The sequence below is a fragment of the Elaeis guineensis genome, chromosome 1, assembly GCF_000442705.2.
Source record: "Elaeis guineensis isolate ETL-2024a chromosome 1, EG11, whole genome shotgun sequence".
NCBI classification, from domain to species: domain Eukaryota; kingdom Viridiplantae; phylum Streptophyta; class Magnoliopsida; order Arecales; family Arecaceae; genus Elaeis; species Elaeis guineensis.
The window spans coordinates 147,566,619-147,593,423 of NC_025993.2; the positions used below are offsets into that span (position 1 = coordinate 147,566,619).

At 43.3% G+C, this 26,805-nt stretch overlaps 1 protein-coding gene across 1 annotated transcript in view; it reads right to left on the reverse strand.

Annotated features, from left to right (window-relative positions):
• Window positions 1-21,573: 21,573 nt before the first annotated feature.
• The window catches only part of LOC105061291 (beta-glucosidase 12-like), a 39,398-nt gene continuing 34,166 nt past the window's right edge, over window positions 21,574-26,805 (reverse strand). The window contains exons 3-13 of the mRNA XM_073243322.1: window positions 25,182-25,240; window positions 24,991-25,066; window positions 24,819-24,896; window positions 24,648-24,735; window positions 23,755-24,010; window positions 23,300-23,415; window positions 22,954-23,171; window positions 22,847-22,877; window positions 22,306-22,409; window positions 22,106-22,214; window positions 21,574-21,938 (exon numbers count right to left, since the gene is read on the reverse strand). Coding sequence (XP_073099423.1) covers window positions 21,767-21,938; window positions 22,106-22,214; window positions 22,306-22,409; window positions 22,847-22,877; window positions 22,954-23,171; window positions 23,300-23,415; window positions 23,755-24,010; window positions 24,648-24,735; window positions 24,819-24,896; window positions 24,991-25,066; window positions 25,182-25,240 — 1,307 coding nt within the window. The 3' untranslated portion in view covers window positions 21,574-21,766. The remainder of the gene's footprint in view (window positions 21,939-22,105; window positions 22,215-22,305; window positions 22,410-22,846; window positions 22,878-22,953; window positions 23,172-23,299; window positions 23,416-23,754; window positions 24,011-24,647; window positions 24,736-24,818; window positions 24,897-24,990; window positions 25,067-25,181; window positions 25,241-26,805) is intronic.

The following is a 26,805-nucleotide window of genomic DNA, read 5'->3' on the forward strand; positions in this document are numbered from 1 at the left end:
AATTATTAGCAACGGTATTAGCAATGCTAATTGCATCGATAAAGACTATTATCGATAGCATTAACATCGATAATACCATTGCTAATAGTTTTTTTTTAAATTTTAATTAAAAAAATTAAAATAAAAAAATATTAGTGATGGCTTTTGTTGTCGCTAATTATACGTATTAGCGATGGACATATTACCATCATTAATAATGGTAATTAGCGATGACTTTATTTTTAATAAACTTTTACCGACAGGAGTCCGTCACTTATATTATTAGCGATGGGGATTGGGTTATTAGCGACAGTAATTGGCCATCACTAATAACCTATTTTCTTGTAACGACATCAGCAACTTGAAGCCTTTTGAGCCGTCGATGCTAGATGATGAACTAGAGGAGATCTTGCCGTCAGTGGATGATTTGGTCATCGATCAAAAGATGATACTGGTGAAGGGCACCATTTTGGAGAAGAAGATCACTAAGATGTACCAGGGATAGCGATAAGCCTTCTGAGTCGGATGGAAGGGCCAACATCCGAGCACGGCCAAGCGGTTCAACCAAGAAGCCGATCGAGCCATGTTTTTCCATCTTCAGTTCTAGACCCAGTAGGAGCTGGCTCCTCTAAAGAGGGGGAGCCATGATCAAGGATGCATAAAGAGTCCGTGTGGGATCATTTCACATGAATCTCATGTGAATTTTTTTTTTTTAATGTGCAGGATGTAGTTAAAGATTTCATGCAGAAATCTTTTCGTGCATGGGACATGGTAAAAGTTTTCATGCAGATCCCACACAAAAATGTTGTTATGTGCAGTGAAAGCGTAGTTTGCCCAGCATGGTTTCTGCAATATTTTTCTGTTTCATTCTATTTTCCACGAACTGTATGTGCCAAGGAGATCTCGATCTATGTGGGAGTTCATTGGTCTATAAATACCTCTTGTGAGGAGTTGTAAACACAAGGAGCAATATAGAGAAATATAAAGCCTAGCCCAAATTTTGGAGAGAATCCAACAATAGTCCACAGTTTTCATTTCTTTTTCCGCTAATCTCTAATTGCAGGTCTCTATATGGATCAGGCATCTATCTAGAATGCCATCTATTTCATAAGAATTTTGGAGTATTGCCTCACCTTGGGGCAGAAGGTGAATTTTCTCAAGTCTGCTATATATTTCAGCTTGAAGACAAAGGTTTAACTGAGGCATGCAATCAAGGAGGGGTTGGACATCATAGAGTAGAGCAAGGTTTGGCATTACTTGGAGGTTCTCATCATGGGGTGGAGACTACGGAGGACAAAATTCTCAAGAGTGGAGCAAGCAATTCAAAAGCCCTTTGACGGCTAGTAGGCTAGAGCACTGTCCATAATGGATAGGGTGACATTAGGAAGGTTTATACTCAGCTTTATGCTCATCTATCTACTGTCAAATGCTATCCTACCAAAGACTTGCCTTGCGAAGCTTGGGCATCACTTCAAAAGATTCTTATTGGGCTCACACCAAGGTGCCGATGGTATGCATCTTGTGGCTTGGGATGTGATTTGCCAATTGATTAGAGATGGAGGTCTTGAAATCCAATCATTAGTAGTGAGGCATGAGATCTTAATCGTGAGACATGCTACCACGTTCTGCCTAGCCATGTCCATGCTAAGGGACAAGTATGGATCTCTTGCGTAATTGCTATGCTATGAGATGGGGGATGAGATTTTGGGACACGTGCTATTCTTGTGCCAGAGAGCTAGGCAGATCTAGCGGCTGACTGATTCCCTCTTAGAATTGCCTAGGCGAAGACACTGGTATGGACCTTCCTTGAGACATTATGGCAGAGTCACTACAAGAAATAAGACAATTAGCTACACAAAAAAAGCGTAGCTAAATCTTAAAAAAGCATTGATTCTATTTATCGATACTTAATATTTATCATTCGTAAATAAAGTTTTGCCGACGCTTATAAGAAGTGTTATTGATTCTTTTTATCTATGCAATAGAAAAGCATCGGCAAAAAGCATTTTTAGTGATGTAAAATTAATGTCAGAAATAATCAATTTACCTACGATTAAAAAGTGTTGACAAATATATATTTAGTAATGTAAAAATTATGTCAAAAAAAATTTCAGTTTACCTACGCTTATTAAGCATCGCCAAAACTAGCACCATTTAGCGATGTAAGACAACATAGGTAAATCTAGTTAGTGATGCAAATTAACATCAGTAAATATTTCATAGCATCGCTAATGGTGTCACGTCAAGTATCCCGACATGCCCTCTGACAATGCTACAGAATATTTATCGATGCTAATTTACATCGCTAAATAGATTTACTTATGCTTGTCTTGCGTCGCTAATTATTCTTTTAACAAAAAAAAATTGCTTGCCTTCATGATAATTTTTTATAATTTTTTTTATAAATCTGTAGACAAATAAACATACATAAAATATATACAATATGTATAATACCTTTTTCATTCACACATATGTCAGAATCAAATTCATTTCACTTTAACAATGACACAATCTATATATATATATATGTCAAAATATTGTGTTCATTTTTACAACCACGTATATAGCAAAATAAGTATATTATATATATATATATATATGTCAAAATATTATGTTCATTTTTACAACCACGTATATAGCAAAATAAGTATATATATAATTGTATAAAATATTATATAAAAATATATACATCCATACAAAATAAAACTCTACATGTCAAGCTGTATCACTGACCTGCAATAGATTAAAAAATTAAGTTAGTAAACTAATTATTTACTAAATAATAAAAATATATAGATTAAAAATAATATAAAATAATATCGATCATAGGAGGACACCCATCATCATTATCAGTGGAGTCATCATCATAGACATCAGTAAGAACATCGAAAGTCAGTGGGAGAGGTATATAGTGATATAACTCATCAAGCTTCGCCCCAAATGCTGCAAGTTGGGACGTAAGCTCAATATTGGCCCGTTGTAGGGCCGCTATGTCCTCCTGGATCTACAACACTCCTTCTCAGCTCAACGCATCTCCTCCTCATGTCTCCTCTCTACCTCACACCGTCGAACATCCACCTCATATAGATGAGCATCACAAGAAACATGTGATGCTCTAGAGGAGCTGAGGGCCACAACTGCATATCCTAATTCCATAATATAATTGGGTCTCCTACCAAGCACCTCATTACAGATGTCATCATCTGTGGGTGGGGTGGAGCTCTCAATAGTGGGTTGGGATCATATATCCATCATTCGCTCTTAATTAAAGAAAAAATTAAATGCAATCAAAAGTCTAAACTTCATAATGAAATTAAAATATAGAACTTAATCAATTAATACTTATATGCCTCTCCCTAGTCTCAGGAAGCCACTCCCCCATCGTCTGATGATAGGTCTCTGGTAGACATCAATCTGTCTGGGTAGCTATCCTATTTCGATGTCCCTATAAAATTTATGAATATAAGTACACAGATACACACATATTCTAAAATATTATTAAAGATGTATGTATGTATACTTACCAGCTCATACTGATACTGCGCAAATGACTTCGATCCACCATAATGCATCACCATGAGCCTTGCCCGGTTCTATGTATTCTTGTTGCAAAAGGCCTCATAAGCAAATGCATTCAAGATATTAGTGAACATATTATACCACATCAATTCGATAATTCATATTTTTATTATGTATAATAGTTATATCCGGTATGCAGGGTCTTTGTATTTGTTGCAAGGGAGATCCTAGTTGGGACGTAAAACATTTCTGTGAGGTGTCTCACGTGCCACCGCCGCCCCATGTGCACTGAAAATCTCCTTCCAATAGCTATGGAGGTCATATTTGAATCCCTTAAGCAATCTTCCTATATGCCTAAGGATAGCCTCCCGCACGTAAGGGGAATCAATCTCCTCGATATCAAAGTCGTGCTACACAAATAATATACAATATATAAGATTTAAAAAAATAAAAATTAAGTACTTATCAAATTAAATATAAAATAAATAGAAAGATCTATATTTAAAAAATACAATATAATTTATATTTAGTTATCGCTAAATGGTCGAGGAGGATCTGCTTTGCAGCCTTGAAACTCTCCGCCAATTGAACATTATCAGGGAAGCATATGCTCGGACAATGATGCCAACCTCGCATATGTATGAATCTCTGATGTGGCACTGAAGTGACATGACATATCCTGATGGGATGACAACCCTCATCCTCTCCTCATGATGTGCCCTCCTCCACTCCTCCAGCTTCTCATTTCTGGCAGCTCCGTGAGTCCGCCTAATGATAGTATTAGCTGCAGCAAAATAAAAGCTTAAAATTAGTTATTTAAACATCATAAAAATTTAAAGTAAATTAAATATATAAAATTATAATATATAAAATCAACCTATCATGGCAAGAGATGATATGCCTACCTCGATAGATAGCTGCTGAGATGAGGAGGTACCGACATCTCCGTGTAGGTCTCTCCTGTCAGATGGTCCTCCTGATCGCATAGCATAAAATTAATTATTTATATAAAATAAAAAATTAAAATAAATTAAATATAAAAAACTACAATACCTAAAATCAATCTGTCATGGTAGAGATGATGCACCTATCTCTGGATGATGTGACTGCTATTGAGATGGAGATGTATTAACATCTCCATGTAGCCCTCTCCTGTCAGATGGTTCTCTTGGTGGCATAGCTTAAAATTAGTTATTTATACATGATAAAATAATTAAAATAAATTAAATATAAAAAATATAATATGTAAAATCAACTTTTATGGCAGGAGATGATGTGCCTGCCTCATCTCCGGATGGGCTCTCCTGCATGGTCAGCCTCCTGATGCCATGCATGCATCAAACAATATATTAGAGATAATATAATATAAATAAAAATTATATCAATACTAAATATTTTATTTTATTTTATTTATTATTATTATTATTTAATATTTATTATTATTATTCTTATTTTTATTAATCAATTATTAAATTTTATAATATAATTTTTAAAAAATAATTCTTTTATGTTTTCCCCCTTCTCCTTCCCTTGCATGCCACAACCCCCCAACCCCCAGCGCTCCTCCCCTGGCCCCCCAGCCGTCTGCCCCCAACATGTCGGTCGTCGCATCTTCGACACTACCCTCAGCCCCTCGGTTGTTCGCACCACCCCCTGCACGACCTTTGGTCCCCCAGCCCGCCTCTGCGTGACTATTCCCCCGACCCCCGACCGCCATCCGCGAGAACACAAAACCCTCCCCGCCATCCACCCTCCGACCACCCGTACTGCCTCCTGGCCCGTCACCACCGCCCCCCACCCCATGCGGCGCCCCTCCGCCCTACCCCGCTCGGGTAAGATGTTAGGCCTGCCCTGCTAGTGGCCCCCACCCCCCACGGTGCCCCTCCGCCCCACCTCGCGGGTCCGTGCCCGTCATCACCGCCCCCAACTCTCACCCCACCCCCACCAAACACCTCCCCTCCCTCTCCTTCCTCCCTGCCCGGGCACCCCCCTACCCCCTCACTCCTTTCTTGCTCGTGGAGCAAAAAAAAAAAGGTTTACCTTTAAAAGCCAACAATGGCGGCGGTGATGGCGGCGGTAGTGATGATCGATGGTGAAAGAGGGAGTGAGAGAGCCGAGGGAGAGGGAGGGAGAGAGGGAAGTGGGGAGAAGGGTGGGAGTGGGTTTAGCGGGGAGATAGGTTCGGTGGGGAAATAGGAGGGCGGGGGTGGGAGATGAAAATGCACGGAGGAGGGAAGTGGGGAGAAGGATTTTGAATTTTTTTTTTCAAATATTTGCCGACGTAAATTTTGCATCGGTAATAAAACTAATTACCTATGCAAAACTTAACATCAAAAATAATATATTTACCAACGCTAAACTAGCATCGAAAAATATTTTACAAAAATTAAAAATTAATAAAAAATAATTTTTTTGCTGATGCTAATTTAGCATAGAAAATGATCCTAATTACCTATGCAGGTTGTAAGCATAGGCTATTAGCATTATTGCCTACACAAATTTTACGTCGTTAATTTTTTTTAATTTTTTTAATTTTTTATAAATAATTTTCATTATCTAAATAGTGATAAAATTTTAGAATTTAAAGTCTATCTTCATCATACATTATCTAAATAATTATCATTAGAGTATCATCATAAAAGATCATCTCGATCCGATAGCTCTAACTATGTCGATCAATAAAATTTGATTTCAACGATCATGAATGACTGCATGATGATCTGATAGATAGAGACCATCATAGATCCAAAAATTTATAATGATGATCTCGGTGATATTTATAACATACTATCAAAAGTTTACTTCAATTGGATATCATTATCATGGTCAATTATTCATGAAATAATTTTGACCGTTAAATAAAAATGAGTGATCAAAAGGCCAAACGATATCCAATTAAGATAATTGTTTAGATACATGATCTTTGCTACTACTTTCATCCTTTGTATAGTGGTGATCATAAAATCCAAGCCACGTATGTATGAACGATCCACGTTAAGTAGATCTTACAAAAGTACAAGCATAATTATAAAAGTACAAGATATATAGTTTTGGATCGTTCATATATGTGTGGTTTGAATTTTATGATCATTACTATACAAATAATAAAAATAATAGCAAAGATTATTTATCTAAAAAATCTTCTTAATCGGATGCCGTTTGATCTTTTGATCACTCATTTTTTATTTAACTATAGAAATCATCTCATACTAAATTGACCATGATAGTGATGTTCGATTGAAGTAAAATTTTGATAGTATAATATAAATATCATCAAGATCATCATTATAAGTTTTTGATCTATCGGTGGTCTCTATCTATCAGATCATCATGCGATCGTTCGTCACTATCGAAATTAAATTTTATTGATCGACGTAGCTGGGGCTATCGAATCGTGGTAGATTTTTGTAATGATACTCTAACGATAATTATTTAGATAATGAATGGTGAAGATAAATTTTAAATTTAAAATTATATTGATAAATTATTTATTAAAAAATTAATAAAAAAATATTTATCGATGTAAAATTTCATAGGTAATAATCCTAATTGGCCTATACTTTTGTCTTGCATAGGTAATTTTACTAATTGCCTATGCTAATTTATACTGACAAATAATTTTATTTTTTATTAATTTTTTATTTTCATAAAATATTTATCGATGCTAAATTAGTGTCAGTAATCAGAATAATTACCAACGCAAGACAAAAGCGTAGGTGATTAGGATTATTGCCTATGCAAATTTATGTCGGTAATTTTTTTTAATTAATTTTTTTAAATAATTTATCTATATAATTTTAAAATTTAAAGTTATCTTCATCATTTATTATTTAAATAATTATCATTAGAGTATCATCACAAAAGTCCACCTCGATCAATAACCTTAGCTATGTCAATTAATAAAATTTAATTTCGACAGTCATGAATGATCGTACGATGATATGATAGATAGAGATCATCGATGAGTCTGAAACTTACAATGATGATCTCGATGATATTTGTAGTATACTATTAAAATTTTACTTCAATCGGATATCATTATCATGATCAATTTAGTATGAGATGATTATATTTATCAAAATAAAAAATAATAAAAAAATATTTATCAATGCTATAAAAGCATAGAAATTTTTTTAATTGCCTACGTTTATATTTTACATAGGCAATTACCCTTATTACCTATAAAAATTTAGCATCGATAAATAATTTGTCAAAATTAAATAATTAATAAAAAATATTTATTGATGCTAAAAAAATATAGGTGATTATTTAATTGCCTACACTTCTATTTTGTATAGGCAATTATTCTTATTGCCTACACTTACTGAGCATCAACAAATAGTTTACCAAAATAAAAAAATTAATAAAAAATATTTATCGATGCTAAAAAAGTATAGGCAATTATGTTAATTATCTATGCTTATATTTTGCGTAGGCAATTATCCTTTGCCTACGCTTAGTGTCGATAAATAGTTTGATAAAATAAAAAAATTAATAAAAAAATTATCGATGCTAAAAAAGTATAGGAAATTATATTAATTGCCTACGCTTCTATTTTGCATATACAATTATCCTTATTGCCTATGCAAATTTAGCATCGATAAATAGTTTATCAAAATTAAATAATTAATAAAAAATATGTATCAATGCTAAAATACTATAGATAATTATTTAATTGTCTACGCTTCTATTTGCGTAGGCAATTATTCTTATTGCCTACACTTACTTAGTGTCGGTAAATGGTTTACCAAAATAAAAAAACTAATAAAAAAATATTTATCGATGCTAAAAAAGCATAGGTAATTATGTTACTTGTCTATGCTTATATTTTATGTAGGCAATTATCCTTTGCCTACGCTTACTTAGCATCGGCAAATAATTTATCAAAATAAAAAAACTAATAGAAAAGAAAAAAAATTTATCGATGCTAAAAAAGTGTAGAAAATTATATTAATTGCCTACGCTTCTATTTTATATAGGCAATTATTTTATTGCCTATGCAAATTTAGCATCGGTGAATAGTTTGTTAAAATTAAATAATTAATAAAAAAATATTTGCTGATGCTAAAAAAGTGTAGGAAATTACATTAATTGCCTATGCTTCTATTTTGCGTAGGCAATTATCCTTATTGCCTACGCTTACTTAATGTCGGCAAATAGTTTGATAAAATAAAAAAATTAATTACAAAATTATCGATGCTAAAAAAGCATAAGTAATTATGTTAATTGCTTAATCTTATTTTTTACATAGGCAATTATCCTTATTGCCCCTGCTTACTTATTATCGACAAATGATTTGTCAAAATAAAAAATTAATAAAAAAATATACCAACACTAAAAAAGCATAGAAAATTACTTTAATTTGCCGATGCTTCCATTTTGCGTAGGCAAGTATCCTTATTTCCTACGCTTACTTAGCATCGGCAAATAGTTTATCAAAATAAAAATAACTAATAAAAAAAATATTTTTCGATGCTAAAAAAGTGTAGGCAATTACATTAATTGCCTATGCTTCGGCTTTTCATAGGCAATAAGGATAATTATTTACGTAAATTTAGTGTCAGCAAATAGTTTATCAGAATTAAAAAGTTAATAAAAAAATTTTATCGATACTAAATAAGCATAAGTAATTAGTTTAATTATCTATGCTTTATTTTAGCATAGGTAATAAGCATAATTACCTATGCTTATTTAGCGTAGGTAAAAAGTTTGTCCAAATAAAAAATTAAGACCACCTATATTGACGCTTTGGTTTAAATATCGATACTATATTTATGTCGATAATTATTTTTTTATGATATTTATTTTGAAGCATAGCTAATTATGCTCTTTTTATCGATGTTTAAAATTTTATGTAGCTAATTGTTCTCTTTACCTACATAAAATTTTGCGTAAGTAAATATTGCATCGGCAAAAGCCTTATTTCTTGTAGTGAGTATTGACACCGAGACTATCATATTGTTAGGCATCTAAGCTACCTATATTGCTTATCCTATCTGTTTGATCAGGAATAGTATTGTGTTTGAGTTGAGGAGGTACCCGGCAAGATTTGTCCTTAAGAAAGATTTGAGTCAGTCTAATGAAATCATACATATTCCATTGTCACTAATTTGGCCTTAATGACTACAGATTCCTAGGACTTTCTTTCCACTTATATGGCGGTTTGTGGGATCTTCATCACTTGAGAGCCCCCACTCCCGAGTTATCTCAAGGTCAACTTCAATAGCAGTGTGATTGGTCGCAGAAAAGTTGCTAGGTTTGTGATTCACGGGCTGGTGGCCACAAACAGTGGTCTCCTTCTTGAGCCCACGGTTCTGGGAGTGAAGCTGCAGGCTATCTAAGTAGATATTTCTTATATGAGACTAACCTTGGGAGTCGACCACCTTGTCATTGAGGATTTAGCCATGATAGTGGCAGGGATTCAGGGCACGCAAGGGTGTACACCACACTCCTGTGTGATATCTCAAGTCTGTTGAGGGAATGTACTTCACTAGATACCAGGCTAGTCTGCTAAAAAGTGAATAGTGCCATGATCAGACTGGCTTGCCTCCTTCATTATAGAGCATTCTAGGGAGGTGATATGGACAGATGTGGGAGTTGCTTTGACGTTGCTCCATGATATTTTATTTTCTAACCTTTTTTTGTTATATTCATACTAGGCTTGTATGAATGCTCCATTTATGAGAAAAAAAACCAAGCAAAGTCTAGAAATTGTTTGTGATTGCAAAGCTTGCTGTGATTATGAGCGGTGATGGTTAGAGTATACGAAATTGCTTGTAATGTTTTAAAAATGCATACTCATATTAAAATAGGAGGACCTATATGGATATATGTTTGATTCCATATCGGCCATATACTAAGTAAATTTTAGATACTTAAGAGTCAAAAAATCAAATAATACCTTCGTAGTTGGTTTTTTTGGATAAGATCTTAGATTATTACCAACGGTATTGAAGTGGATCTGAATTATGGTCTATGTAGACTAGTAGACTATGGTACAAGTATATTTGGACTGACCACGAGATGATTGTGGTGTTTGTGATTGGATCTTAATAGATTTTCTAGCTAGCTTTTCTACGGAAAGTCGTGGGCTGTAACATAAAAAAGTCAACAGTCATAAGATGAGAGTGTATACCTGGTTTAAAATGTCTTGAAATAGGCAGGGAGATTGGCAACCGGCAAAGAATGAGTTCCATAAAATGTTTTCATCTTGGAAGGTATACAACACAGATTAGTCAGCCCAAATGATGAAAAAGAGGCATTGTTACTCATGTTTATGTTACACATGCATGATGTTGCGGCCAATCCCTCGTCGCCTGATCATCGGAAACGAACACCTGCAAGAGAAGTTCACACTGACCGGAGATACCTCCGGCGGGGACCCTCCGACGGTCAAGTCAGAGAGGAGACTAGGCAACAGTAGAAAAGAATCAGGAGGACTCAGCGGAGAGAGAGAGAGAGAGTCTAGGGGCTTCGAAAGAACCTCCTCAGCACTGTTGCCTTCCCATTTTATAGTAGAGCGCGGCGTGGTGCCGCCATTAATGGCGCAGACAACTGGGGGAGTTGTCAAATCCCGAAGGCTGTCAGAGTCGCCGCGAACTGTCAAGTCACTGTGGGCTGTCAAATCACTGGGATTAATCTATGTCCTTGGCAGGACAATGCCCCAGGACGGCCATGCCGCATGCCCTTATCAGGATAGCAGCCCACAGCGGTCGTACGGCGTTTGGAGGAGCCGACCGACCATACGTCGGCATTTGGTTGCGGGACGTCGGTAAAGACCCGGGGACACCGTCGGCTGGTTTGGCGCATTACGGGAGTCGGACGTCGGCCACCATCCCCGCCCGACAGTGAGTCGGTAGAGTCGGGCTCCGTCGTTCGGCTAGTCGGAACAGAATGGGTCTGCCCGACCGACATATCTTCGGTTGGACATGTCGGCAGTCGTCGATCGGTGCGGCCAGTAGAGTCAGGCCTGGTCAGGAAAGCCCGAGGTGAGTCGGCATACAAGGGGTCGGTCGGTATGTCCCAATAGTTGCCCCCCTCACTCCTGAGTCGGATGTCGTGCGACGGCTTCGGACGAAAGGAGTGGATATCCATCGCATCATGCTCCGACTCTGGCGACCGTACCGATGATCGATCCGGTGTCAGACGTCCCATTGATGTCAGGCATCCCATCGGTGTCAGATGTCCCATTGGTGTCAGACATCCCATTGGGAACAGGAATTGCCATTTTCCCATCTCCTCGGGAGCATAAACCACCGTCGGTTAGTGAATCCTGAGGCACGGTTCTTCCGCCACGTGGCAGGGGGCCATTGGGCCGAACCCGTTCAGGTGGATGGAGGTGACGTGGCTTGATCTGGGGCAGATGCGTCGAATCGTCGAATCGAGGGAAGGCCCAGATGCTGCCACGTTTCAGAATCTGGGAGACCCTCGTTGGGCGTACCCTCATCCCGATCGTCGAGGGGCACTATATATGTAGGGTCACCTGCATCCAAAACTTCACTTTTTGTAGCCCTATTGTCGAGACTCTATCGAGTGGTCCCCTTGTCCCAGGTAGTCGTCCCCGCCTTCCTCCTTGGAAAGTTTTCTCGAAGCCTTTATCTTTGTCTCCTCGTTTTTTCTTTGCTTCCTTGAAATTTTCTTCCTTATTCTTCTTCTTTGGGACCAGCATCATGGCTAGAACATCTCCTCGAGGAAGTCGTTGGGGAACCCGACCGATGATTCTCGATCGACCCGGAGGTGGAGGTTTCTTCACTTTCGGGGTCGAACGTCGATCGGCTCGGGAGCAGTACAGCATCCCGGAGCAGTTTCGGCTGTTCGCCCCTGGGCCGACGGTCGGGTTAACAACCCACCCCCAGGCCAGGTGGCTTTCTATGTTGAGGACTCCGGGCTGATCTTCATTTTTGTTTTAGGAGTTTGTTCGGAACATCTTGGACTATTACGGACTTTGTCCGGTGCAACTGCACCGAACTCAGTCGGCTGATAGTCAGTTTTGCCTTATTATGTCGGCTTTGCTGACCAATCCTCGTATTTCCATCTTCTGAGCATTCTTTGTTCTCTGACCCCATCCCAAAGCCCGAGGGTGGTGGCTTTTCAACCCTCGGAAAGGTCTTTCCTTCATCACTGATCTTTCATCGTCAATCCATGGATGGAAGAACCAGTTCTTCTTTGCTTCTTCTCCGCTTCCTTGGGGGTTCCCTTCCCGCTGGGGGGAACCCAGACTCAGCCGAATGAGAACAATCGGGTGGAGGACGGGGACGAGAGGATTTTCACCGCTTGAAGGATATCTCGGTGCCGAAGCAGAGGGAGCTCGTCACCGAGCAAGCTCTGTACGACGTCGGTCTGAGCTCGGTTCCTCATCTAGGTACATCTCGGTCTATCATTTTTTTTTGTCATTGGGCTGGTGTTGATCCTCTGTTAAAATTGCAGGCATGCCATCGAGGTGAGGCTGACGGCTGCCGACGTTCGGCAACATGCGGCACGGAAGAGGCCGGTGCACGGAGCCGAACCATCACGGCCTCCCAAGAGGCCTCAGGTAGGATTACGAGCGACCCTGCGGTGACGGGAGTGCAGTCCGGCTCTGAATGTGCATCAGGCCATGAGCCGATTATTGCACTGTTGGTGCCGATGGTGCCTCCCGAAGCCCCATCCGAGGAACGGGTGGTCGAGGGAGCAGCCGGAGGTGTGCCGGCTGCACAGCCGGCAGAAGAAGTTCGGGCAGAGACACGCGAGCCTGAACGGCCTGCATCGGCGGCCGTCGCAGCCTTGGGAGGGACCCAGTCGAGCTCGAGCCTCCCTCTTTTTCCAACTTCAGGGCTTGGGCGTCCGAACGAGGGAAAGCCCCGATGGTGCCAGGTGACGACAGAAGGTCGGTCGGTCGTGCCGCATCACCCGACGTCCAGCTTCCCGAAGGAGCGTCGGCCCTGGCCAACCATGATTTGGCCAGGAGGTTATGTCAGGCGACGATCCTCCCGACGACCAGGAGATCATAAAGAATCAGCGGGTGTCCGACATGCTTTCTTCCTTTTACCCGACCATGATCCAAGTGAACTTCTCTCCTTCACTTCTCATTTTCATCGTTGTTTTCTATCAATTCGGTCTTCTGACGATCGGCTCGTTATTTGCAGCTGATTTACAACATATCCGAGTGGAGGCCAGATATCGAGGTTCGTGATCTCTGGGCGGCCTGAAAGATAGGGCCCGGTCGTCGAGGTCGAGAAGGGATAATGGTCGAGCAGCTGAAACAGTCGGTCGACCGTGAGGCCCGGCTCGAGGAGGAGATCTCCCATCTTACTGACGCTCTGGCTGCCTCGGGGGCCGAACTACAGTCGCTCACGAGGAAGCCAAACGAAAGTCCTGTATCGCTCACCGACTGCATCGTGAGCGGGATGGTTACGTCGGTGAACTCAAAGCCAAGCGCGAGCAACTCCAAGTGAGTCTGGAGAATCTCGCCAAGGCTGAGGAGAATTTGTCCACCGCTCAAGCCGATGCAGACATAGCGAGGGCGGAGGCAGAGTCGGCGAAAGAGGCAATGAGTCAGGCCGTGGAGGACTTCGTGGCTCCGACAAATATCGAAGGAGCTCTTGGAGAGCGGTTTCATCTCGTACCGAGGGGGTACGAGGATGCCCGGGCACAGTCCAGGGTCTGTATCCGGAGCTTGACCTCAGCAACGTCGTTCCCCCAAGGTCGGAGGACCAAGTCACAGGAGAAGTGGCCGATCCGGTGTTGGGAGATCACACTACCATGGAGGAAGCCATTCCGGATCAGGTTACCGAAGGTGAGGCGCTCCGACCCCCAATGCTACTCCGCCCGGCGGCCATGCCGATCACCTCGGAACTTCTCTCGATTGAAGAAGTCGACCCCGACGAGTAGTCGAAGCATCTTTTGTTTTTGCTTTTGCTTAGTGTACTTATAATTAGGCTTCGATCCAATTTTATAAATTAGTTTATGCTTAAATGAAATTAAGAACTTTTCAACTTTTTCTTTTTCTTTATGTATCCTGAAATGTATCTTGGAATGTATGTTTCGCCGAAATCCCCCGAGCGTATAAATCGTAGGCCCGACGTACCTAGCTAGGATGTTCGATAAGATCCCGAGTAGCTAGCGGGACAGTCGGTAGCACGTGCCACGGTAAAGACAGAGCGAGCTCTGATTTTAAATTGGCATCCTGACTGTCGTATGACCCGACAGTCGAGAGTCCAAGTCGAGCGCCCGTTGCTCAGACCTGAGTCGGGCATATTCGTCAAGTCAGGTGTCATCCGTCCTTCGGCGTAGCTCTTTGACCCGATCATCTTGTAGAGTCTGATAGTGAATAGTTCTGATGCATTTGGTTGATGACAAGTCGGTCATCCATTGTCCAATTCTTTGTCGGACGTATGCGTCGCGATGTGTGATAAATGGTGGTAAGCCGAATACCCTTCGATCGATCATGACCTGGTCGATATGTCGCGAATGCGACGTTGGTCGTGTTGGCGTCTTGCCTCTCTTAGCCGGAGCCAAGCCGGCAAGTTAGCCAGTCATCTTGCTCGAGAGCTGGCTGCAGAAGGAGCATGGCTTCAACTTTGGGGGGTCTCATCACATCGCCGGCCTTCCACCAATCGTAGATATATCAGTTCTCGTAAGAGTCCAACGCATCGTGGCGATCGGGCCACCGATTCTGACGAATGTTGGGCCCAAGTCGGGGCATCGGGGCTCGCACTACTGGTGAGCGTCGACCCACAATCGGAGAGCCAAAATTCTAGACTCCGGGTTTTGAAACTGAATTTGTATTCCAAACAAGGGCACACAGGGTTCACTGGTAGTACAATCTCAGGTTGTCGGTGTTCCAGGTCTGGGGAATGGCCATTCCTTCTAGAGTCTCCAGTCGGTAGGCTCTCGCCTGTAGGTGTCCGCTATCCTGTAGGGTCCTTCCCAGTTCGAAGTCAATTTTTCTTGGTCTAGAGACTTCGAAACTCCTGCCTTTCTTAAGACCAGGTCCCGGGCCTGAAAAACTTCGGCTTAACCTTAGCATTGTAGTATCGGGCCACTCTTTGTCGGTAGGAAGCCATGCGGAGTTGAGCCTCGCATCGGATTCGGGTAGGAGGTCCAAGTCGGCTCTCCGACACTCGAAGTTGCCCGACTCACAGTACTACTCGACTCTAGTCGATGGTAGCCCGATCTTGAGTGGGATCATTGCCTCCATCCCATAGGCCAAGCTGAAAGGAATTCTCCGATCGGGACACGGGGTGTCGTTCGGTACGCCCACAAGACGGAATTCAATTCCTTGACCCAGAGGCCTTTGGCTTCATTCAGTCGGATCTTTAGTCCATGCAGAATGGTTCGGTTGGTTACTTCGACCTCACCGTTGGACTGTGGGTGCCCGACCGAGGTCAGCCTGTGCGTGATATGAAATCTCGCACAGAACTTCGAAAGTCTCGATTGTCGAATTGTCATCCATTGTCGGTGATAATGGTGTGCGGTAGTCCGAACTGAAGATGATGGACTTCTGAACGAAGTCTTCCATCTTTCGCTCGATGATTTGCGTCAGAGGTTCGGCTTCTACCCACTTAGTGAGGTAGTCGATTGCGACGACTATGAACTTCTTTGATCAGACACCGGAGGGAAATGACCAAGTATGTCGATTCCCCACTGGGCGAAGGGCACGGGGCGACAATGGGAGTGATTTGGTTGGCTGATCGGTGTTGTATGTTAGCGTACCTCTGACATGGTTCACACCTCCGAACCAACTCAGCCGCATCCTTTCTCATGGTGGGCCAGTAGTAACCCTGCTGTAGGACTTTGTAGGCCAAGGATTTCCCCCCAAGTGATTTTCGTAGATCCTTCATGTATTTCTTTGAGCATGTAGTCTGCGTCAGTCGGTCCCAGGCACCTCAGCAAGGGAAGGGAGAACGATCTTTTATAAAGTCGGCCATCTATCATTACGTATTGGGAGGCCATCCATCGGAGTCATTTGGCTTCCGCGGGGTCTTCAGGGCTGGTTCTGTCGGTCAGATACTGAACGATCGATCCATCCAGTTTGGCTCGGCCGCCAGTTGTAGCACCTCCTCGGCCCTGTCGATGCTCGACTGTTCGAGACTCTCCACAAGTGTCCGACCCAAGGCGTCGTAGGCTGATGTCGCAAGTCTGGAGAGTGCATCGGCCGAGCATTCTCCGACCTGAGAATGTGGAGATCTCGAAATACTTGAGGTATGCCAGAGATCTCTCACCTTTCGAAAATATTTTGCCATGGTCGGGTCTCGTGCCTCGAATTCGCCTTTGACTTGTCCCACGATCAATTGGGAGTCAGAGAAGACTCTGAGGCAGTCGATTTCGAGCTCCTTCACTACTCTCAAGCCAGCGAGGAGCGCTTCATACTCGGCTTGATTATTGGAGGCTTTGAAGTCGAACCGGAGGGCGTACTCGGTAACCACTCCCTTCGAGTTGGTGAGTAGGAACCCGGCCCCGCTCCCTCGAGCGTTGGAAGCTCGTCGATGTGCAACACCCAGGTAGACCCGGGGTCAGGTTCGAAGATTGCAGCCTCTTTGAGCTCCCGCTTCCGATCCTTGGTCGGTTGTCGGGCACTCCGCAATAAAGTCGGCCAAGACCTATGCTTTTAAGGCAGGTCCGGTCGGTACTGAATGTCGAACTCACTCAGCCTCACCGCCTATTTCGCCAGTCATCCGATGTATCGGATGACACAAAATCGCCCTCGGGGCTGGTCGGTGAGGATACGATAGGTGTGCTTGAAAATACGGACGGAGTCGTTGTGCAGACACGATCAAGACGAATATCATTTTCTCCATCTTTGAGTACCGAGCTTCAGCTTCGTGGAGAACTTTGCTGGTGTAGTATATGGGTTGGTGAATTCGGCTCTCGTTCTCCCGGATGAGCATCGAGCTAACCGCCTCTGGGGAGGTCGCCAAGTAGAGGTACAGCATTTCTCGACTTTCGGCTTTACAAGCAGTGGCGGGGAGGCCAGATATCTTTTCAGATCCTCGAAGGCCTGCCGGCACTCATCCGCCAAGAGAAGTCCTTCGCTTGCCTCAGGGTTTTGAAGAACGGGAGGCATCTCTCAGCCGACGAGAGATGAATGGCTGAGCATGATGATCCTTTCGTTAAGCTACTGTACCTCTTTTTGGTATCCGGATGCCGCATGTCAATGATCGCTTTATCTTCTCAGGGTTAGCCTCGATTCCTCGTTGAGAAATGAGGAACCCGAGAACTTCTCCGAAGTCACCCCGAAGGCGCACTTAGTCGGATTCAACCTCATCCGATGTCGTCGAAGAGTGCGAAAAGTTTCTTCGAGGTCTTGGACATGATCTGAAGTCTGCGCGCTCTTTACCAGCATATCGTCCACGTACACCTCCATGTTGCATCCGATTTGGTCTTTGAAGATCTTATTGATGAGTCGCTGGTAGGTGGCTCCGACATTTTTCAGTCCGAAGGCATTACTCTATAGCAGTAAAGGCCCTTAGCGGTCATGAAGGCTGTGTGCTCCTCATCTTCGGGCGCCATCCGGATCTGATTGTATCCGACAAAGGCATCCATGAAGCTGAGCAGTCGATGGTCGAACGTCGCATCTACCAGCTGATTGATTTTCGGGAGTGAAAGCTGTCCTTCGGGCAGGCACGGTTTAGGTCGGTATAGTCGATGCAGATCCTCCACCTCCCGTTGGCTTTTTTACCATGACAACATTGGCGAGCCAATCAGGGTACGTGGTTTCTCTGACGAAGCCCACCTCGAGTAGCTTGTCCACTTCCTCGTCGATGGCCTTCTGTCTTTCAGGAGCAAAAGATCGCTTCTTCTGCCTCACCGGCCTCATTCCAGGGTCGATGTTGAGTCGGAAGTCATCATCTCCGGGGGATGCCGGACATATCCGCTGCCGACCAAGAGAATACGTCGGCATTGGCCCTCAACAGCTTTATTAGCTACCGTTGCTCAGGGTCGGGTAATTGGGATCCGACCCAGACCACTCGTTCGGGATTCTCCGCTATCGAGATAGAAACCAGTTGTTGACCGGTTCGCCCCATTCTTCCTCTCCCGCTGGTCCAACTTGTCGGCCGTCAGGGAGTCCTTCGCTTCGTTACTTCGAGCAGAGATTTGGAAGCATCGTCGAGCGAGCTGTTGATCCCCGTGCATCTCTCCGACTCCATTTTTATCGGGAACCGAACCAGCAGGTGGTAGGTTGAGACTATTGCTCTGAGGGTTTAGTCTGGATCTTCAAGTATGGCGTTGTAGGCCGAAGGCACTTGGACGACCGCGAAGGTCAGGTGGTGGTGCTTTGTCGCGGTTCGATTCCAGCTGTTACGGGAAGAGTAATTTCTCCTTCCACTGTGACAGCTTCCCCAGCGAAACCCACCAGGGGCGTGGAGACTCTCTCGAGCCAGTCAGTCGACAGTCGCATTCGGGAGAAGGTCGAGTAGAATAAAATATTTGTCAAACTTTCATTATCAACAAGGATCTTTCTTACATCATAATTTGCTATTGTTGTCGAGACAACAACAGTGTCGTCATGAGGAGTTTGATTCCCGAGCATCTTCATCTGTAAAAGTGATTACATCATCTTGGCGCAGCTTCTTCGTTGACTCCCCTCCAGCGGTCGTCCCCCTGCCCAGTCGTTTGGAGATCATGTTGATGACCCCGATCGTGGACTGATTGTTCGCTGCCTCCTCAATCGGTTGGGGTCGTCGGTCGGGGACGGATCGAGTGGCGGGTTCCTTCAAAATTTTTCGAGATACCCTCGCATATGAGGGCCTCGATTTCATCCTTAAGTTGGATGCACTGCTCGGTGTTGTGGCCGTGCCCCGATGAAATCGACAGTACTTTCGTCGATTGAGGCCTTTGCCTTCAAAGGGGAGGCCATCGTAGATATTCTTTCCCTTCGATCTCATCAAAATCTATGCACGAGGAGCAGAGAGAGGGGTATAGGAGTCATACCTGCGACGCATCGCCTCGGACTCCGCCGTCGGGGTGATCTCGGGCTCCATCGCTGGGGTGAGACCTGTTTGTCGGTCGGGGGCCTGCTAGGCTCGGCAGGAGCCCGACCTTTTCTTCGCTTCTCCTTCGGGCCCTTGGTCTCAGTCAGACGTCGGTCGGAAGCTCCTTCGTCTGCACGCATGTATTTGTACGCATGCTCCAGCAGTTCGGCATATATCCCGGGGAGGGTCTTGTCTAAGAAGTATGTAAATCGGGACCCCCTCAGCCCCCTCTTCATGGTCGAGATAGCCATGTCTTCGTTGAGGTCCCGAACCTCAAGCATGGCCGCGTTGAATCACGTCACGAAGTGTCGGAGCATCTCATTTTCTCCCTGCTTGAGGGAGAAAAGGCTGTCCGAGGTTCGTGGTGGCTTCCGACTGGTGTTGAAATGGGCCACGAAAGCATGCTCGAGCTATCCGAAGGAGTGGATGCTTCCTGAGCGGAGGCTGGAGTACCAAGCCCAAGCGGCTTTGCGAAGTGTGGCAGGGAAGCCGATGCAGAGAGGGCATCGGTTGCCCCTTGGATCATCATGAGAGCCTTGTAGCTCTCCAGATGGTCAACTGGATCGGTGGAGCTGTCGTAGGGCTCCACATGAGGCATCTTGAACCGACTAAGAATCGGCTCGTCGAGGATGAGTCGGGAGAGAGGTTGGGTGGTCTGAAAGTCGACGTCGTTCGAAGACTTCTGTCCGTCCACCTGGAGCTGGGCAAACCGACGGTCGATTTCTTCGAACCTACATTCGTAGTCGTTGGTCCGTCAGTGCTGGGAGACCCCAGGGGTCGAGTCTCCGATGAATTGAGAGGGAGGCGGACGGTGTCCGCGGTCGCTTCTCCTTCCTCGCTCGTTCCAGCTGGAAAGGAGAGGGTCGTCGAGACCGGTGGGTATCATGCCGTGGCCGCCTCTCCCCCTCTCGGTGGGAGTGCTGTGATGGCTGCTCCTGAGGAGGAGACGGAGACCGACACGGGCGTCGGCGGCTGCTCTTGGATAGCATCGGGTGTGCCGCGGTTGCCCCACCGGTGAGTGTGGCAACCGGGTTGGTTGTTGTTGAAGGCTCTTGACTGCATCCGTCAGCACAGTCATCTGCCGCACGATCGCCGTGATCTGCGCCTCCGTGGTCACCACAGGATGCGGAGAGCTGGGTTCCATCATGGAGGGTGGAGGAGAGGCCCCTTTTCACGGAAAAAAGTGCCTCGCCGATCCGATGGCCCTCGATTGCTGAGCCCTAGTTCTTGTCATCTCGAAAGGATCTTTCAAGCTCTGTGGAGGTCGTGATCTTCCCCTACCTGGCGCGCCAAACCTGTTGCGACCAATCTCCTCATCGCCTGGTCGCCGGAAACGAGCACCTGCAAGAGAAGTCCACACTGATCAGAGATGCCTCTGGTGGGGACCCTCCGACGGTCAAGTCAGAGAGGAGATTAGGAAATAGTAGAAAAGAATCAGGGGGACTCAGCGGAGAGAGAGAGTCCAGGGCTTCGAAAGAACCTCTTTAGCATTGTTGCCTTCCCCGTTTTATAGTAGAGCGCGGCGTGGTGCCGCATTAATGGCGCAGACAACTGGGGAGTTGTCAAATCGCGGAGGCTGTCAGAGTCACCGCGACTGTCAAGTCGCCGTGGGCTGTCAAATCGCTGGGATTAATCTATGTCCTTGGCAGGATAATGCCTCAGGGCGGCCATGCCGCATGCCCTTATCAGACAGCAGCCCACAGCGGTCGTACGGCGTTTGGGGGAGCCGACCGATCATACGTCGGCATTTGATTGCGGGACGTCGGGTAAAGATCCGGGGACACCGTCGACTGGTCTGGCACATTGGGGAGTCGACGTCGGCCACCACCCCGTCCGACAGTGAGTCGGTAGAGTCGGACTCCGCCGTTCGGCTAGTCGGGAACAGAATGGGTCTGCCCGACCGACATATCTTCGGTCGGATAGTGTCGGCAGCCGTCGGTCGGTGCGGCCAGTAGAGTCGGACGCCGGTCAAGCAGGCCTGAGGGTGAGTCGGCATACAAGGGATCTGTCGGTATGTCCCAACACATGAAAAATTGCACAAAAAAATCCAGGTTGCTCATGATTACCAAAACTAACATGATGAAAGAATCCTCTCTTCCTAAAGATAACTTTTTTCTTCTGTTTTCTTTTGAGAAAAGACGGTTTTATTTCAAACGCTCTCATGCTTAAATTAGTTTATTGAACAGCAAACATTGACATCTTTCAAGATGGAGAAACCCAGCATACACTTTGTTGCAGCATCAATGATCTTATGGCACTCCTAATGAGGAAAAAGACAACAATATGAAATAGGATTTATGTAACCATGGACAATTCTATGTTCTTTTGAGGAACTTGCGAAACCAATAGGCGGATTTCTTGGGGTATCTCTTCAAGCCATCTTTGTAGTCCACATAGTGGATGCCAAACCGAATTGTGTAGCCGGAGTTCCACTCGAAGTCATCCAACAAAGTCCACGCAAAGTATCCTCTAACATCTACTCCACCCCTGTCAAAATAGACCAAACGTTTTGAGGTGTGTGTGAACGCCAATCATTAACTCCAAGCCTATCAAGATTTCCTAACAATTTTATTGGTCCTTTGTACATCATGAGTATATGTCAACAGACAAGACCTAATATACAAAAGCACACAAGTATGGCTTATAGAACTGACCTAATAGCTTTTTGTACGTATAGCAGATGCTTACGGTAGTAGTATATCCTCGTATCATCCTTGAGCGCTTCCTGGAGTGATAACGTTTCATTGTTGGCCTCTGCGACCCCTGTATATTAAGTAATACGCACATTTAGATCAGCTATCAATTTCATTACATGAAGCGGCTAGCAAAGAATGCTGGCCTAGATATCTCTTACCATTCTCGGTGATGTAGATGACTGGGTTGTTGTACTTGGTCTTCGTGTACAGCAAGATATCTCTTATTCCTTTTGGGTAGATGAAGAGCCAACTCAAAGCAGTCCGTGATCGATGCATGTCTGGAATCCATTACTAGGAGGAGATAGAATAACATACATGTTCAAATGAAAGAATGCAAGGCCGACATGCATGCCCACTTTCTTTGCAAATTTTATAATTTTTATAGGAGCTGGATGTCTTTGCTTAGGAATGTGATTCTCTCGTGTACTTAAAAAATATCGTAGAATACTGTGCATGATTAGATACTGTGCATCATAAAATTTACAGATGTTCAGACTGTCCAAATATCTTAAGATTTATGTATTCCTTTCTTTTAATTTCTTTTAACGCACATGCGGCCGTCTATCTTAAAATGGATCACGTCTAACCGTGCATAATATCCTACGGTACTTTTTAAATATTGTAGAAGATGCGATACTTTAACTTATCGCATAGCATCGATTTTTGAAGAGAGGGATGAGAGTTGTGAAGGACATTACCGCCGGACCAATGGGGATTCCATCACGTACTCCTGTTAAAAAGGAGAAAAAGTGGGTTGAATATTAGGCATATAGCATAATGGAAAATTTGGTTTAGTGGGAGCTTACCAGTCGTGTTAGTGTAGGAATCTGCGTAGTAATTTTTGGTGGCACCGTTAGATATCGGAGCGCTATATACGTAGCTTGCTGTGTAGTAATTAAGGCCAACAAAATCGAATGATCCTTTAACCAATGCTGATTGCTCTTTAGTGAACTTGGGTAACCGATCTCCAACAAGCGCCCTCATGCTGAAAGGGTAATCACCTTGAGTTAAGGGGTCCATGAACCTATACAAGTCAAAAAAGGTTTGGTCTTAGTATAATGATCAAATTCAACAATTATCTGGGTAATCTGAGTTAAAAGCCTTAAAACAATTTTGATAGCTCTAGGAGAACTTGGTTCATCAATAACTCACCATCCATATGAGAAATCTAGAGCTCGCTCTACCGCATCATAATTAGACTTGGTACCATACATTGGCTCATACCACTGAGTAGCCAGGGTTATACCTATTTTGCCCATCTGAGACCCCTGCATGGTTGATCTAACAAGGTTAGATCTTATAATCAAATTAAGCTGCACCATTTGATAATAGTTTTTCTTTTTGGAGGAAAGCATGTGTGATAGTTGAACCCTCTTAAGGATAAAATAAAAAGGATGTGGGCATGAAGGCTAGGGCCAATAGTATTGCCGATCGGATGGTTGCTTATGTGGCCAATCATAAAGGAACTATACTATGGGACTCTGCTTGTACCGTCCCCTCTCCCACCCAATATGTGGACATATCCATACAAGGAATGTATAATATATCTCTTTTACGAAAAAAAAAAAAGAGAAAAAAAATAAAAGGCATGGGCCAAGCTCCATCACCTGATATTTATTTCTGTATAACTTCACTGCAGCAGCATGGGCAAGCAGGATGTTATGCCCCACAATATAAGGTTCCCTGCTCGAGTCCCCAATGGGGCAATTGCCAACAGTCCCAGGAGTACAACGCCCTGGTGCTAAGGTGCCGGATGCATAGCCCATAGTCGAGAAAATAAGTGGCTCGTTGAAGGTGATCCAGTGCTTGACACGGTCTCCAAACTCCTTGAAGCAAACCTCTGCGAAGTCAAGGTAGTCGTTTCTGTAGAAAACAGCATTAGTGCGTACCATAAATTTTGGGTACATATCAGCCATGACCACAATGTAATTAAAAGCACGGCTAAGCTGAGCTATTGTAGGCGATAGTAGCCCAATAGCTCTGCCCATTTAAGTCTTTTGTAGGCCTATCAAAAAGTGAAAAAAAGACTTCTGAAGACATTGAAATGTAGGGGTAGTATAGACCTTGATCAAATTTAGGCCAAAATATATGGCCACAGTGCTACTACTTCTGTGGGGCAAAATATTTATATCTATATGGGATAAAACTATAAAAGAGAAATTAGAAATTATTAAATAAGAAAAGCTTGATTAAGATTATAATTAGTGATGAGAGAATTAAAGAAAATTTATTTGTGATGGTTTACAAATTTTGTAGCATTTGTAGCAGGCAACAGTGCAACGCTAGTGAGAAGAAGCTTAGGTTAAAGACTTGACAACAGAAAAGCTCAGTTAGTTGGCATCCCTCTCTACTTTAGAGGTGTAAGGTTTAAAATCTTGATGGATTTATTCTCCCATTACATCTCTACTAAAAAAATAATAATGATAAAAAAAAAAAAGAAAAGATGAAGACAAAAGCAGTGCTGTCAAAAGAAGGTTGGTGGTATATATGAGAAAATCACATGATATGAGAATTTAAGAAACCGCCATATTGGTCTTCTAGGCTTTGAGGCAAGTCCCAATGGAAGATAGTCACAAAGGGCTTCAAGCCTGCCAAATTAGAATATATGATTAGAGAAGGGGAGCATGGCAACAGCAACAAAAGCTAGAAATGACATTGATGAGACTACGACCATTGGATATAAGCTCGTTGATGAGGTTGTTGTAATACTTGACACCCTCATTGTTAACTCCCCCGCTTAGACTTCCATCTATCGTAAGATAAAAATGAACAAATAAAGCAAGATAAGAGTAGAATTTATGAGGAATATATTCGTGCTACATTTGAAAAGTAGGCATTATTACTTGGTAGGATTCTTGGCCAAGAGATAGAGAACCTGTAGGCATCTAGTCCCAGCTCCTTCACAATTTTTACATCTTCCTGGAACATAAATCAATCAATAGCCAAAAGATAAAAATGAAGAAGAAAGACATACATGCGTTCAAATCAATTTATAAAAATGATCAACAACAGAGAATTGAAGGCCACAAGTTACCTTATAACGATTGTAAGAGTCCAGTGCTGTATCCCCATTACTTCTATCGGCAATCTTATCTGGCCAACAAACTCAAACTTTATAACTCACTGCCTAGTGTGGTTCATAATAATTACAGTTTTTCCTTTTAAGAAATATAATTAAATTTTACATACTTAAAATTATATATTTTAATATATAGAAACTCCAATTTTTTTATTATTCTCTTCTTTTCTTTCTTTCTTGTTAGTGACACTCCACTACTCATGTATTGTGACGTGGCCTAAACCTAATCCATCTATCATGGATCGAAATGTGGCAAACATTTTTAAAAAAAGATTGAATTCAAAAAAAAAATCTTAACAGGGATTTAAATGGAGGTCATGACAAATTTGAAAAAAAGCTTTCAAAAAAAGGCTTTCAAATTCTCATGGCAAGAGGCTCCCATAGAGTAACTCTCAAGCTCCAATGGCTACCCTATGCCTGACTCCTCTTCCATAAACACCCCCAAGTGCCGCCTTCTCTCTACATGAGATGCACATCCTTGGAGACTAAGACACTAATTCTTGGAAGCAGCCCTTCCATATCATCAGAGACATGAGTGTTACGCACATAGGATGAGCATCCTTGGAGACCAGGATGCGAGTCTCTAGAGGCTATCCTTTTGAACCAACAAAACACAAGCAACATGCACACAAGGCATGAAACCATCAACCAAAAGGTTGACTATAACCAGGCTAAGCAATCCAGCCTGAGCTCTTTAGGTTGAGCTCTCCATCTTTAGAACTTCAAGCTGAGCACTCAAGGCCAAATACTCTAGGTTAAGCAGTCTAAGTCGAGCACTCCAGGCCAAGCATATCATGCTGAGCACTCCAAGACGAGTACTCCAAACTGAGCTTCCAATGGCCGAGCCTCCAATGGCCAAGCTCTTAATGGTCAAGTATCTGATGGCTAAGCTTCGAAAGGTTAAGACTGAGCTCCCAAGCCAAGCACTCCATCCTGACCTCTTTAGGTTGAGCAATCCATGCTGAGCATTTTGGGCCAACCATTCAAGGTCAAGCCTTCCAAGCTGAGCAATCTAAGCCAAGCTCTTGATGGCTAAGCATCTTATAGCCAAACTTTCGACGACTGAGCTTCTGATAACCAAGCATCCAATGGCCAAGCTTTCGATGGCTGACCAAGCCAAGCATTCTAAGTCAAGCTTTCCAGATCGAGCCCTTGATGGTTGAGCTCTAAATAGCTGAGCCTCTAATGATGGAGCTTCCAATGGCTGAGCCTCCAATGGCCAAGCTCTTGATGGCTGAGCCTCCAATGGCCAAGCTCTCAATGGCTAGGCATCCAACGGTCAAGCTCCTGATGATCGAGCTCCCAAAAGCTAAAGCCAAGTACTCCAGGGCAAGTGCTCCAAGCTTGGCACTCCAAATCGAGCACTCTAATCTAAGCATTCAAGACCTAACAATATGTAAAGACCTATGCAAACGTATATTTAGTCTTATATCATTTATTCACTAAAAAAATCTTTGATACTTATACAAAGCCAAAAATCCAAATAATATTTTCTAACCAACCATTTTGGGAGAGGTTTTGAGTTGTTACAAGTGATATTAGAAGTGACCCAATTTGTAACATATGTGGACAACAGTAT